Source organism: Mustelus asterias, chromosome 1 (genome assembly GCF_964213995.1).
Source record: "Mustelus asterias chromosome 1, sMusAst1.hap1.1, whole genome shotgun sequence".
NCBI lineage: Eukaryota > Metazoa > Chordata > Chondrichthyes > Carcharhiniformes > Triakidae > Mustelus > Mustelus asterias.
Genome location: NC_135801.1, coordinates 136,382,547 through 136,398,796, shown reverse-complemented (window position 1 = coordinate 136,398,796; position 16,250 = coordinate 136,382,547). Strand labels below are relative to the sequence as shown.

The 16,250-nt window shown below is 43.4% G+C and overlaps 1 protein-coding gene across 2 annotated transcripts in view; it reads left to right on the top strand.

Annotated features, from left to right (window-relative positions):
* The window catches only part of parp8 (poly (ADP-ribose) polymerase family, member 8), a 427,354-nt gene that overhangs the window by 306,490 nt on the left and 104,614 nt on the right, over window positions 1-16,250 (top strand). For both annotated transcript variants that reach the window (XM_078219454.1, XM_078219455.1), the window contains exons 10-11: window positions 1,809-1,875; window positions 14,177-14,305. In XM_078219454.1, the coding sequence (XP_078075580.1) occupies window positions 1,809-1,875; window positions 14,177-14,305 (196 nt within the window). The remainder of the gene's footprint in view (window positions 1-1,808; window positions 1,876-14,176; window positions 14,306-16,250) is intronic.

The following is a 16,250-nucleotide window of genomic DNA, read 5'->3' as shown; positions in this document are numbered from 1 at the left end:
ACAATATTCAGGCTCAGATTTACAAGTGGCAAGCGACATTCGTGGTATCCAACTGCCAGGCAATGACCCCTCCAACAAGAAAGAATCTAATCAGCTCCCACTTGCCATTCCATGGCATTACCATTGAAGAATCCCCTACTATCAACATCCTGGGTATTACCACTGACCAGAAACTGAACTGGACCAGCCATATAAATACATTGGCTACAACAGCAGGTCAAAGGCAAGTAGTTCTGTGGCGAGTAACTCACTTCCTGAATCCCCAAAGCTTGCCAACCATCCAAAGGGCACAACTTAGGAGTGTGCTGGGATACTCTCTACTTGTCTGGATGAATGCAGCTCCAACGACCCTCAAGAAACTCGATACCATCAAGGACAAAGCAATTTGTTTGGTCTGCGCTCCATTCACCAACTTCAATATTCACTGTGCAGTTCCTCTTCCAACCACTTCAGTGCTGTTGCTGCAGACCTTTGTTCATGTAAATTCCACCAGCTGCCACAGTGGGATTTGAACTCATGCCCCCAGAGTGTTAAATCAGATTACTAGTCCAATGGCATTACCGCTACCCTACTGCCTCGCCCTGTAATAGTAACCACAGGTTGGGAAGAACTTCCATAGGAGCCTGCACAAGTTGCTGCAGTGCATCTTGCAGATGGAACCCACTGCAGCCGCTGTGCATCACTGATGGAGGGAGCAGACATTTAAGATAGTGAATGGGGGGCTGATCTAGCAGACTGTTTCATCTTTAATGGTGTGAGCTTGACATTTTTCATTTAACTGTGCACTTACAGAACTTGTGACGCCATGCACCTTCTTTACCATTAGATCAGGAGCAGAAGTAGACCATTTGGCCCACCAGTTCTGCCCCGCCATTCACTGAGGTCATGACTGACCTGACATGATAATTCTCCACTCCACTTTCCCACCTTATGCCCATAACCCTTGACTCCTTTAATGATTAAAAGTCTGTCTATCTCAGCCTTGAACATACTTAACAGCCTAGCATTTACAGCCCTCTGCGATAAAGAATTCCACTGATTCACTACCCTATGAGATAAGAAATTTACCATTAATGAGTTTCACAAGATCTTAACAAACATCAATCATTTTTTTTATTACTATATTTTCACTAATATCTGTAACTAAATCTGAAAAGGTAGGTATCGCGAAACATGGATAAATAATCAATTTGTGTCCAATATTATAAGTACGTATGCATTTTCATTAACACTAACAAGCAGGAAAATATAGCCCTTGATTCTACTGCTGTGTAGGTAACAATATTATATCTCCATAGAAACAAGGAAGGGAAGGGGAAAATAGAATGTTAGCATTTATAGGTATATGCACATACAATAAATAGATTGTGCCTTTTTTTCTCTCGTGTTAAATATACAAAGTATCGTGCCCATTTTTATAATTCTTGTGCTTAATTCAAGGCTGGTTTTATTTGTGAATATGATTTTACTGGTTTATAAGCTCTGAAGGAATGAGCAAAGCTTTATTCTCTTGTGTGTCAAACACAATGTCCCACTGCTCTTTATCCAGAACCATTTCCATTTAAAGTACTGTATTTAACAAATTCATTCCCACAGTTCTTAATTTACTTTAATTGGAGCTGTGACATAGTGATCATTCACTCCCAGACATTGGACAATTAAACCAGTCAATGTATGTAAATAATTTACAGAAAGACAAGGCACCTTTGAGGGCTCCTTATTTCTAATACGTGAAAGGCTATTTTTTTTCACCTTGTCCTAATTGTATCCTTTGTCTCTCTCTCTCTCTCTCTCCCGTAATCTTACAGTTCCAACAGTTGATGTTTTCCAGACATCAACAAAGGATCGATTTGGACTGGGGCATCAATTGAAAAAGTAAGTCTTTCAGAAAATATTTTTAAAGAGTAGGGACATCTTCATTCCTATAGCACCCAGCACTGTCTGAGGCACAACCTTTTGAAGGGGATGTGAAACTAAGGTTCCATAGTTCTATTTTGAGGAAGAGCAGGGGACTTTTTTCCCAGTGCCCTAGCTAACCGTTAGCCCTCAACAAGCATCAGTGAAACAGATTACCTGATCATTATCACATTGCTGTTCGTGGAACCATGTTGTGTGCAAACTGACTACTGCAACCATTGTAGGTTGCTGTTATGTATCGACCAGAAGTTACCACAAAGAGAAAAGCAATGAGGTGCCATAATTGTGGATTTAAGTCGAACACCATGCAGGTTTATTAAGGAAATATTGCTTGTTCCAGGTCTAAGATGAAAGAACCACAAAAGCCCGCTAATATCTCTGCATGCATCATGTGATGTTATACCAGCCAAAATGCAATCACTTCAATAAATAATGTCCTTCCGCTTTTCGTTCTTTCGTCCCCAAATGACAACCATTCTTAATATTACAGCAACAGACCCAATTAAACAGTAGATGCATTATTTCCCATATATACTATTAATAAGAGAGTCTCTCAGGTGGTCATCTATTTCTTTTGGGTTGGACTCGATGCTCTGGAATTTGGCTACTTGATACCTTTGAAGTGTCCTCTTTTTCTTCTGTTGGCAATTCTTCATGTGAAACTATTTCGGTGTCAGTTTCAATTGATGTTAAAGATTCTTCAGCAACAGAATCTGGATTTGTCTCTGTGGTTAGTCTCTGTTCACAGGAATTGTTACTGAGCATTTCCGATGTAAGTACTTTTTGTAAAGCTTCAGTGATTTCACTTCCTGAGACTATTATCTGCTTAATATGATGTTGCCAAACTCCCTCATCATCCGTCTGTGTGGTGTAAGATATTGGATCTGTTTTTGTTAGTATAACGGCAGGTACCTATTTTTCATTGGCAGTATAGCTTCTTGCCAATACCCATTCCCCCTGAGTAAATACTGTCTTTTTAGAGTTCTGTTCCCTCCAGTAATCTGTGATTTTTGTTGCCGTTTGACAATCTCTAAAGTATCAAGTGGTATCAAAAGGTCAAATTTTATTTGTAACTTCCTTTTTAAAAGCAGCATCACTGTGTCATTGCATGTGCAGTGTTCCTGTATGATATCAAGAATTTATTTAGTTGTCTTGACAATGTACCTTGGTCCTTTGATGCCTTGATTGAGCGTTTGAATAACTGTATGAATCGTTCACCCAATTCATTTGTTGGTGGATGATACACAGCCGACTTGATGTGTTGTGTACCATTTCCTTTTAAATAGCCTTCAAACTCCTTTGGAGTAAACTGCATCCTGTTGTCTCTTACTATTTGCTCAGGTCCACCAAATCTCGCAAATATTTCATCCAGCTTCTCAATACTCAGTTCTACTGTTGTGGATTTCATGATCACTACTTCCGGCCATTTGTCCCTTTGTTAGACCAGAGTAATCTATGTGTGATCTTTGCCATGCCTGTTATATCCGGTTCCCACGGATATAAAGTTTGTAGCAGTGGAGTGTTTTTCAGTTTGCACAGGCCTGACATTGCCCCACTTTCTCTTCAATTTGTGCATCTAATTCTGGCCACCAAAAATAATGACGTGTCAGTTCTTTCACTCTTACGACATCTGGATGTCCCTCGTGTAGCTGTTCAAGGATTCCTCCACGCAAACACGGAGGAATAATTACTCAGATTCCCCACAGTAAAATTCCACTCTGGACTGTCAACTCAAGTCTTTTTGTGATGGAAGGCTTGAGGTCTGGATTTTTACAATCTACTTCTGTCATCGTTCCATTTAGGACCATTTCCATAACCTTCCCCATCACTGGATCAGTTCTTGTGTGTCTCTGAACTTGAGATGAAGTAACAGGTACACTAACCACTTGTGAGAAATATAGGAAGTTGACATTTTCTTCAGTTTCTTTGTAATGGCAATCGTGACAATGCATCAGTATTCGTATATTGCCCTGACTGATAATATTTAATATTGTAGGTGTATGCCGATAATATCAAAGATCATCTTTGTAACCTAATGGCTGCTGAAGAAGGATCTCAAAAAATGATGCGACACAGTACAAGAGATAGAGAATCTGGTTAACTGGTGTGTCAACAATAATCTTTCCCTCAATGTCAGCAAAACGAAGGAGATGGTCATTGACTTCAGGAAGCGTAGTGGAGAACATGCCCCTGTCTACATCAATGGGGATGAACTAGAAATGGCTGAGAGCTTCAGGCTTTTGGGTATCCAGATCACCAACAATCTATCCTGGTCCCCCCATGCCGACACTGTAGTTAAGAAAGCCCACCAGTGCCTCTACTTTCTCAGAAAACTAAGGAAATTTGGCATGTTCGCTACAACTCTCACCAACTTTTACAGATGCACCATAGAAAGCATTCTTTCTGGTTGTATCACAGCTTGGTATGGCTCCTGCTCTGTCCAAGACCGCAAGGAATTACAAAAGGCCATGAATGTAGTCCAATCCATCACGTAAACCAGCCTCCCATCCATTGACTCTGTCTACACTTCCCGCTGCTTTGGAAAAGCAGCCAGTATAATTAAGGGCCTCATGCAACCCGGACGTACACTCTTCCTCTTCTTCCATCGGGAAAAATATACAAAAAGTCTGAGGTCAGGTACCAGCCGACTCAAGAACAGCTTCTTTCCTGCTGCTGTCAGACTTTTGAATGGACTTACCTCGCATTAAGTTGATCTTTCTCTACACACTAGCTATGACTGCAACACTACATTCTGCACTCTCTCCTTCTCAATGAACGGTATGTTTGTCTGTATAGCGCGCAAGAAACAATACTTTTCACTGTATGTTAATACATGTGACAATAATAAATCAAATCAAATGAAAAAAAAAGGAATACCTTTAAACGGCCCGAAGATTGTCGTCAAGGGTCGGTGATCTGTAAAAAGTGTAAAATGACACCATTAAAGGTAGTGATGGAATTTTACTCCAAATATAAAACCCAAAGCTCTTTTTACAGCTCAGCATAATTTGTTTCTATACTAATAAGTATTCGTGAAGCGGAGGCTATTGGTTGCTTTTCTCCTGAGGGCATTATGTGTGAGACAACTGAGCTTACCCTCGAGGGTGGTGCATCACAAGCAAGCAGGAATGAGATAGAGAATCTGGTGAACTGGTGCAGCAACAATAATCTCACCTTCAATATCAACAAAACGAAGGAGATTGTCATTGACTTCAGGAAGCATAAAGGAGAACATGCCCCTGTCTACATCAACGGGATAAAGTAGAAAGGGTCGAGAGCTTCAAGTTTTTAGGTGTCCAGATCACCAACAACCTGTCCTGGTCCCCCCATGCCGACATTATAGTTAAGAAAGCCCACCAACGCATCTACTTTCTCAGAAAACTAAGGAAATTTGGCATGTCAGCTACGACTCTCACCAACATTTATAGATGCACCATAGAAAGCATTCTTTCTGGTTGTATCACAGCTTGGTGTGGCTCCTGTTCTGCCCAAGACCACAAAGAACTACAAAAGGTCGTGAATGTAGCCCAATCCATCACTCAAACCAGCCTCCCATCCATTGACTCTGTCTACACTTCCCGCTGCCTCGGCAAAGCAGCCAGCATAATTAAGGATCCACGCACCCCGGATATTCTCTCTTCCACCTTCTTCCGTCGGGAAAAAGATACAAAAGTCTGAGGTCACGTACCAACCGACTCAAGAACAGCTTCTTCCCTGCTGCCATCAGGCGTCTGAATGGATTTACCTTGCATTAAGTTGCTCTTTCTCTACACCCTAGCTATGACTGTAGCACTACATTCTGCACTCTCGTTTCCTTCTGTATGAACGGTATGCTTTGAATCTATAGCACGCAAGAAACAATACTTTTCACTATCTGTTAATACATGTGACAAGAATAAATCAAATCAAAATCAAATCAAAGTTGTAACTTCAGCTTGAGACTGAAGTGGACCAGTAGCTCTGACCTCTTCTTTTATTTCTTTGCAAGCTCTTTTGCATTCTTCTGTCCAGTGTCATGTCCATTTGACACATAGCAAAGTGTGTAATTGCTTCCATAGCATTACTAAATTTGGGTTGAATTTACCATCATTGATCAATCCAAGAAATGATCTCAGTTGCGTCACATTTTGAGGACATGTGCTTCTAAAGTCGCAGTCATCTTTTTCAGTTTCTTATGCAACCATCTTTACCAATGATGTGACCTAAGTAGTTCATGGATGTATTGAAAAAGTCACAATTTTCATTTTTGACCCGGAGATTATGTTTTTGCAGAAGGTCGAATGTAGCTTCCAAGATCATCTTGTTCACTTGAACCTATGATGAGGACATCATCTAGGTAACACTGTATACCATTTAACCACTCAGAATATGATTCATAGGACTCTGGAATAGAGCAGATGCGGAGATTATTCCACATGACAGTCTCTGGTATCGACATTTGTGTGTCACAATAGTGAGTAAGGGTTGTGAACTTGCAGCCACATTCATTTGTAAGTATGCCTATGATAGATATATTTTACTGGATTTCTGGCCTCCAGATAGTCCAGCAAATAGGTTTTCAATCAGCAGCAATGAATATTGATCAGTGCACAATACCGGGTTAATTGTCGTCTTGAAATCTCCACATGTCCTTACTGAACCATCAGGTTTTAGTACAGGCACGATTGGTGTAGCCAATCACCTATAGTAACTGGTTCAATAACTCCTGTTTGCACTAGTCTTTTTAGTTCTTCTTCGACATGGTCTGATGATATATGGTACTGTTCCTGTTTTTCAATATGTTGATGTACTGTTTGGCTTAATTTTGAGTTGGACTTCAACTCCTATCATTGAGCCCAATTAGTTTTCAAACAGACTTTTGTACTTTTCCAGAAATTGCTGTAGGTCAGTCTTGCTATTGACCATTTGATTTGCAGCTCCCAGTTGAGTTTAATTTTTCCCCACCCATGCTGTACCATATAAAGCAGGAATGTTTCCATGAACAACTTGGAGAGGAAACTCCACTGTTTCTCCATTCACTTCCACTTTTACCATAATAGAACAAAGAACAAAGAAAATTACAGCACAGGAACAGGCCCTTCGGCCCTCCAAGCCTGTACTGACCATGCTACCCAACTTAACTAAAACCCCCTACCCTTCCAAGGATCATATCCCTCTAGTCCCATCCTATTCATGTATTTGTCAAGACGCCCCTTAAAAGTCACTACCCTATCCGCTTCCACTACCTCCCCCGGCAACGAGTTCCAGGCACCCACTACTCTCTGTGTAAAAAATCTGCCTCGTACATCTACTTTAAACGTTGCCCCTCGCACCTGAAACCTGTGCCCCCTAGTAATTGACTCTTCCACCCTGGGAAAAACTTCTGACTATCCACTCTGTCCATGCCTCTCATAATCTTGTAGACTTCTATCAGGTCACCCCCTCAACCTCCGTCATTCCAGTGAGAACAAACCAAGTTTCTCCAACCTCTCCTCATAGCTAATGCCCTCCATACCAGGCAACACCAACACCCTGGTAAATCTTTTCTGTATCCTCTCCAAAGCCTCCACATCCTTCTGGTAGTGTGGTGACCAGAATTGAACACTATATTCCAAGTGCAGCCTAACTAAAGTTCTATAAAGCTGCAACATGACTTGCCAATTTTTAAACTCAGTGCCCCGGCCGATGAAGGCAAGCATGCCATATGCCTTCTTGACTACCTTCTCCACCTGCATTGCCACTTTCAGTGACCTGTGTACCTGTACACCCAGATCCCTTGGCCTATCAATACTCTTAAGGGTACTGTATATTTCCTATCTATATTAGACCTACCAAAATGCGTTACCTCACATTTAGAACATAGAACATAGAACAGTACAGCACAGAACAGGCCCTTCGGCCCACGATGTTGTGCCGACCTTCATCTGAAACCAAGATCAAGCTATCCCACTCCCTACCATCCTGGTGTGCTCCATGTGCCTATCCAATAACCGCTTAAATGTTCCTAAAGTGTCTGACTCCACTATCACTGCAGGCAGTCCATTCCACATCCCAACCACTCTCTGCATGAAGAACCTACCTCTGATATCCTTCCTCTATCTCCCACCATGAACCCTATAGTTATGCCCCCTCGTAATAGCTCCATCCACCCGAGGAAATAGTCTTTGAACGTTCACTCGATCTATCCCCTTCATCATTTTATAAACCTCTATTAAGTCTCCCCTCAATCTCCTCCGCTCCAGAAAGAACAGCCCCAGCTCCCTCAACCTTTCCTCATAAGACCGACACTCCAAACCAGGCAGCATCCTGGTAAATCTCCTCTGCACTCTTTCCAGCGCTTCCACATCCTTCTTATAGTGAGGTGACCAGAACTGCACGCAATATTCCAAATGCGGTCTCACCAAGGTCCTGTACAGTTGCAGCATAACCCCACGGCTCTTAAACTCCAACCCCCTGTTAATAAAAGCTAACACACTATATGCCTTCTTCACAGCTCTATCCACTTGAGTGGCAACCTTTAGAGATCTGTGGATATGGACCCCAAGATCTCTCTGTTCCTCCACAGTCTTCAGAACCCTACCTTTGACCCTGTAATCCACATTTAAATTAGTCCTTCCAAAATGAATCACCTCACATTTATCAGGGTTAAACTCCATTTGCCATTTTTCAGCCCAGCTTTGCATCCTATCTATGTCTCTTTGCAGCCTACAACACCCCTCCACCTCATCCACTACTCCACCAATCTTGGTGTCATCAGCAAATTTACTGATCCACCCTTCAGCCCCCTCCTCTAAGTCATTAATAAAAATCACAAAGAGCAGAGGACCAAGCACCGATCCCTGCGGCACTCCGCTAGCAACCTGCCTCCAGTCCGAAAATTTTCCATCCACCACCACCCTCTGTCTTCGATCAGACAGCCAGTTACCTATCCAATCGGCCAACTTTCCCTCTATCCCACACCTCCTTACTTTCATCATAAGCCGACCATGGGGGACCTTATCAAACGCCTTACTAAAATCCATGTATATGACATCAACCGCCCTACCTTCATCAACACACCTAGTTACCTCCTCAAAAAATTCTATCAAATTTGTGAGGCACGATTTGCCCTTCACAAATCCGTGCTGACTATCCCGGATTAATCCGCATCTTTCTAAATGGTCGTAAATCCCATCCCTAAGGACCTTTTCCATCAATTTACCAACCACCGAAGTCAGACTAACCGGTCTATAATTACCAGGGTCATTTCTATTCCCTTTCTTAAACAGAGGAACAACATTTGCCACTCTCCAGTCCTCTGGCACCATCCCCGTGGACAGCGAGGACCCAAAGATCAAAGCCAAAGGCTCTGCAATCTCATCCCTCGCCTCCCAAAGAATCCTAGGATACATTTCATCAGGCCCAGGGGACTTATCGACCTTCAGTTTATTCAAAACTGCCAATACATCCTCCCTCCGAACATCTATTTCCTCCAGCCTATTAGCCTGTAACACCTTCTCTTCCTGAAAAACATGGCCCCTCTCCTTGGTGAACACTGAAGAAAAGTATTCATTCATCACCTCGCCTATCTCTACTGATTCCATACACAAGTTCCCACTACTGTCCTTGACCGGCCCTAACCTCACCCTGGTCATTCTTTTATTCCTCACATAAGAGTAAAAAGCCTTGGGGTTTTCCTTGATCCGACCCGCCAAGGACTTCTCATGTCCCCTCCTAGCTCTCCTCAGCCCCTTTTTCAGCTCGTTCCTTGCTAACTTGTAACCCTCAGTCGAGCCATCTGAACCTTGTTTCCTCATCCCTACATAAGCTTCCCTCTTCCTTTTCACAAGACATTCCACCTCTTTTGTGAACCACGGTTCCCTCACTCGGCCATTTCCTCCCTGCCTGACAGGGACATACCTATCAAGGACACCCAGTATTTGTTCCTTGAAAAAGTTCCACTTTTCATCAGTGCCTTTCCCTGACAGTTTCTGTTCCCATCTTATGCCCCCTAATTCTTGCCTAATCGCATCATAATTACCTCTCCGCCAATTGTAAGCCTTGCCCTGCCGTCCGGCCCTATCCCTCTCCATTGCAATAACAAAAGACACCGAATTGTGGTCACTATCTCCAAAGTTCTCTCCCACAACCAAATCTAACACTTGGCCCGGTTCATTTCCCAGTACCAAATCCAATGTGGCCTCACCCCTTGTCGGCCTATCCACATATTGTGTCAGGAAACCCTCCTGCACACACTGCACAAAAAGTGCCCCATCCAAACTATTTGACCTACAAAGGTTCCAATCAATATTTGGAAAGTTAAAGTCCCCCATGACAACTACCCTGTGACCCCCACACGTATCCATAATCTGCTTAGCAATTTCTTCCTCCACATCTCTATTACTATTTGGGGGCCTATAGTAAACTCCTAGCAACGTGACCGCTCCTTTCCTGTTTCTAACTGCAGCCCATATTACCTCAGTGTGCATATCCCCCTCAAAGTGCTTTTCCGCAGCCGTTAAACTATCCTTGATTAACAATGCTACTCCTCCACCTCTTTTACCAGCTTCCCTACACTTACTGAAACATGTATACCCCGGAACGTCCAACAACCATTCCTGTCCTTGTTCTACCCACGTCTCCGTAATGGCCACAACATCGTAGTCCCAAGTAGCAATCCACGCCCCAAGTTCATCCACCTTGTTCCGGATGCTCCTTGCATTGAAGTAGACACACTTCAACCCATCTTCCTGTCTACCGGTACCCACCCTTGACCTTGATACCTTCCCCAATACCTCACCACCCTCAACACTGACTTCTGGACTACAACTCCTTTTCCCACCCCCCTGACAAATTAGTTTAAATCCCCCTGAAGAGCCGTAGCAAATTTCCCTCCCAGGATATTGGTGCCCCTCTGGTTCAGGTGCACCCCGTCCTGTTTGTAGAGGTCCCACCTTCCCCAGAACGTGTTCCAATTATCCACGTATCTGAAACCCTCCCTCCTGCACCATCCCTGCAACCACATGTTTAAGTGCACTCTCTCCCTGTTCCTCAACTCGCTATCACGTGGCACCGGTAGCGTACCAGAGATGACCACATGTTTTGTCTTTGCTCTCAGCTTCCAGCCGAGCTCCCGAAATTCCTGTTTTAAATCCCCGTCCCTTCTCTTACCTATGTCGTTGGTACCAATGTGTACCACGACTTGTGACTGTTTCCCCTCCCCCTTAAGAATCCGGAAAACACGGTCCGAGACGTCACGGACCCTGGCATCCGGTAGGCAACAAACCACCCTCGAGTCTCTTTTGCTGCCACAGAACCTCCTATCTATCCCTCTAACTAACGAGTCCCCAATAACTATTGCCCTCCCGCTCTCCTCCTTACCCTCCTGAGCCACAGGGACGGACTCAGTGCCGGAGATCCTCTCACTGCGGCTCACCACTGGTATGTCGTCCCCCTCAACCGTATCCAAAGCGGAATACTTATTGCTAAGGGGAACGACCACAGGGGATCCCTGCACCGACTGCTTCTTCCCAGCCCCTCTCACCGTCACCCATCTATTTTCATTCCGCGGAGTAACTGTATCCCTGAAGCTTCTGTCTATGGCCATCTCTGCATCCCTAATGATCCTAAGTTCCTCCAACTCCAGCTCCAGTTCCCTTACACGGTTTTGGAGGAGCTGCAGATGGATGCACTTCTCACAGGTATAATCAGCAGGGACACTGACGTCGTCCCTCACCTCGAACATAGTGCAAGAGGAACATTGCACTGCCTTCACACCCATCCCCTCTAGATACCTTGCCAGTACCAGGTAGAAACAGCAAAAAATGAATTAACTCACCCCTGCTCGCCCTTTCTGCCTAAGCCCTGTGAGCCAAAGCCCTACAGCTTTCACTCTGCCTCCTGCTCACTCTGCTGCCCGCTAACGACGCTGCCCGCTCAAAAGTGCAGCCTACTTTTAAACAATGAGGCTGAAAACTGCAAGTTAAGCACTTTTAAACCCTCCAAAAACCTTCCCAGACTCCTGCTGGGCCCACTTCCTGTTTTAAAAAAAAACCTCCGATTTTTTACACAAATTTAACTTAAAATAAATAAATAAATGTAGTGAACAAACCAACTGCCTTCTCCTCAGCCTGGTCCTGTGGAACAGGAGGGTTGTGTCCGGATTAAACTCCATCTGCCGTCTCTCCGCCCAAGTCTCCAACTGATCTATATCCTGCTGTATCCTCTGATGGTCCTCATCGCTATCTGCAAATCCACCAACCTTTGTGGTGTCCGCAAACTTACTAATCAAACCAGTTACATTTTCCTCCAAATCATTTATATTACAAACAGCAAAGGTCCCAGCACTGACCCCTGGGGAACGCCACTTGTCACAGACCTCCATTCAGAAACGCACCCTTCCACTGCTACTCTCTGTCTTCTTTGACCGAGCCTGTTTTGTATCCACCTTGCCAGCTCACCTCTGATCCCATGTGACTTCACCTTCTGCACCAGTCTGTCATGAGAGACCTTGTATCCTTTTAGTTGTATGATCTCTTCTCTGTACACCCTCAAGATTTCATTGATAGTTTGAATGTCAAATGCTTTAACTTCTGATTATATCAGATATCAATGATACCGCAGCCCCAGTATCCACTTCCACTGAAGGGTCACCCTGATTTGAAACTTTGGCTCTATTCTTTCTCCACAGATGCTGTCAGACCTGCAGAGATTTTCCAGCATTTTCTGTTTTTGTTCCACTTCCAGTTTAACTAGTTTGCCATCAAGTACTGGGAATACCCAAAAATGTTGTGAATTGCCATGTACCAACAAGACATCTAGCATCAACTTTTGAACTTGTTTTGGCACAGTATCTCCTAAGCTGTCCTCATCTTCACCTGTCTTCTGATAGATTCTTCTTGCAGACTTCACTGTGTTCTTTTTCTTACACCGTTTTGCTGTGGAGGAAGTTTGCCATGTCCAGCAAACTGTGGCAATATGACCCTTTTTGCCACAATTCTTGCGCTTGTTTTCCCCACTCTAGCATTCCCCACTGAGTGTCCAATTTGTGCACATTGCTAACATGCATGTAGTTTTGTAGATTTATTTTCATCAGCCTCCATTTTGTGGATCTTCGCCACAACTCCTATCTGCAAAGCTTCTTTTGCAGCCAGCTTCATTGACACTGCAATGCCTTTTGCCGATTTAAGAGTTAGTGTTCTTTCAGTAAGCAGCTTTCTCTGAGTAGCTTCATTCCAGAGTCCACATACCAACCTGCGGCAAAGAGCATCTCAAGCATCACACCAAAATCATAATATTTAGCTTGCCTTCATCACCACAAGCTGTGGAATGCCTTTACCTTCCTCCTGGCTTTGGTGGTGGAACTTAAAGCGTTGTGCGATATGGAACGGTTTCGGTGAGAAAAGTTCTTTTAAGACCTTGGTTAGTTTGTTGTAGGTTTTAACTCCTGGTTTGCTGGATGGATGGACGAGACTTTGTAGTTTTGCATCCTACTAAGCTGAGAAATGTTACAATCTTTAGGTCATCCGGTACTTGATTTGCTTGGAGATAATATTGGAATCTTTCTTTGTACAAATTCCAAGTCTCATAATCTTCATCAAATACATCCATGTTGCTACCGTTTCCTGCCACTTGTGGATCCCAGGTTTTAGACTTTCTTCAGTTTTCCTCCTCTTCCTCATACAATGCAAGAGATAACCCTATCTAACCAAGCAACAATTTCTTTTGCCTGGAACATTTCTGGAATCCTCCAGCCTCGCGTGCCCAGCTATTGCTGCCAGTGAGAACAGAGCATTTGGCTCTCAGTCAATTCTCCATTCACAACAGCGGGACCAGAGAATCCCAGCCTCGGGCGAGGTTGGAGAATTCCAGCCAATATCGACACTTTGGTTATTATGTAAAAGCAGCTGTTAAGCAGCTTCCCAGCTGAAATGAGAGGGTGTGGACCAGGAATTTGAAGGGTACCTCCAGATTTCTGGAGGAGTAGATGTCAAGTCCAAGTGAGTTGCTCCCACATTAGGCATAAGGCAGCTCATGGAAAAACCTGGTTAAAATAAGGTCAGGTATAAAGATACAATTACTCACAATGAATGAATGAACCCTGGATATTTTACCTAAACTCAGTCTGCCTGGGACATACAAATGAATTGAGAACTGTGTAGTTTGAATGATGCCTTAATGAGCTGGAACTGAATTGTCGTTCTGAATGGTCATTCTGAAATTGTCTTTCTGAAACTGTAGGGACTAACTCGTGCTTCATTCATTTAGCAAATTTGACATTTCCAGTTTATTGCCCCCACAGAATTATGCAGACTTTTGTTACACACCAGTGGAAACAGAACAGCAAAGAGAAGCTCAACTGTCCCCATGGTAAAAAGATTAGCGAGAAGAAGGTGAAATCCCCTCTGCACATTTTTTCATCATTGCGCAGGTAATGTGGCAAACTTCAGGAAAGGTTAACTCCACTGGCATTAATTCTACTTGGAACTGGGCACTGATTAATTACTTTGTGACCACAAATGCAACTTAGTGCCCATTCTGTCATCACGAAGCAGTAATGGTCTCATATATCACACTTGAATGTCTGTGTTAGCACTGCTGCCTCACAGTGCCAGGGACCCAGGTTCGATTCCCGGCTTGGGTCACTGTCTGTGTGGAGTCTGCACTTTCTCTCCGTGTCTATGTGGGTTTCCTCTGGATGCTCCGGTTTCCTCCCACAGTCTGAAAGATGTGCTTGTTCGGTGCATTAACCATGCTAAATTCTACTCGGTGTACCTGAACAGGCACCGGAGTGTGGCGACTCGGGGATTTTCAAGGTAACTTCATTGCAGTGTTAATGTAAGCCTCCTTGTGACACTAATAAATAAACTTTAAACATTAGTATTTATGTCAATAATCATAGATTCATAGAAATTTATGCAGGAGGCTATTCAACCCATTGTGTCCTTGCCAACTGGAAAAGAACCAACTTGTCAAATCCCAATTTCTGGCTTTTGGTTCCGTAACCTTGTAGGTTATGATACCTTGAGCTACATTTAGAGTAGGTTCAGACCACTGGTGGGACAACTGGTGGGAAACCCATGCCACCTCTCCAAGAGGTGCCCATTGCTATTTAAATGCTACCAAGCATTTAAGTGGGCAGTATTGGACCTGTCCAGAATTATATCCCGAAGTAGGCAGAAGCACTTCCCCTACCCCTGAAAAGCTGCTGCCCAATCACAAGAACACAAGATATAGGAGCAGGTGTAGACCACACAGCCCATTGAGCCTGCTTTACCATTCAATATGACATGGCTGATCTTGGGGTTCCGCTCCATTTTCCTGCCCGCCACTCATACCCCTCAACCAAAGATCTCTCTAGTCCAGCCTTAAATCTATTAAACGGTGGGTTATCCACAAGCCTCTTGGTTAGAGAATTCCAAAGATTCACAACTTTTTGAGTGAAGTTATTTCTCTTCATCAAATGAGTGGCCTCTTATTCTTAGATTTTGCCCCCGTGTTTTAGGTTCCCCGATCCGTGGGAAAAATCTCTCAGCTTCCACCCTATCAAGTCCTCTCAGAATTTTGTAGCTTTCAATGAGATTACCTCACATTCTTCAAAAATCCAGTGAATATAAGCTCAGTATACTCAGCCTATCATCATAGGATAATCTGCTCATCCCAGGAACCAATTTAGAGAATCTTTGCTGTACAGCCTCCAATGCAAGTATATATTTTCTTCAATGTGAAGATCACAACTGCACAAAGTATTCCAGAAGTGGTCTCACCAAAGCCCTATGTAACTGTAGCACAACTTATTTATTCTTGTACTCCAATCCCCTTGCAATAAAGGCCAACATGCCATCTACCTTCCTAATATATCTCTTTGCAGCCTCTCCGTGTCCTTCCCACGGCTTATCTTTCAATCTAGTTTGGTATCATCAGCATAATTAAATACATTACTTGCTGTCTCTTTGTCTGTATAAATTGTAAATAGTTGAGGCCCCAGCATTGATCCTTGCATCACTCCACTGTTTATTGCATGCCAACTTGAAAAAGCCACATTTATGCCCACTCTGTTTTCTATCCATTAACTAATCCTTGATCATACTAATATATTCCCCCTAACTTGCCTATTTACCTTTTGTGTGGCACCTTATGAAATGCCTTTTTAAAATCTGGGTAAACTACATCTACTAATTCCCTTTTATTTACCTTACTGGTTGCATTCTCAAAAGTGGTGTCAAAGTATTGTTGCTGGACTGCTAATCCAGGAACCCAGGGTAATCCTATGGGGGCCTGGGTTTGAATCCCACCACGGCAGATGGTGAAATTTAAATTCCATTAAGAAATCTGGAATTAAAAGTCTATTGATGACCATGAAACGATTGTCGTAA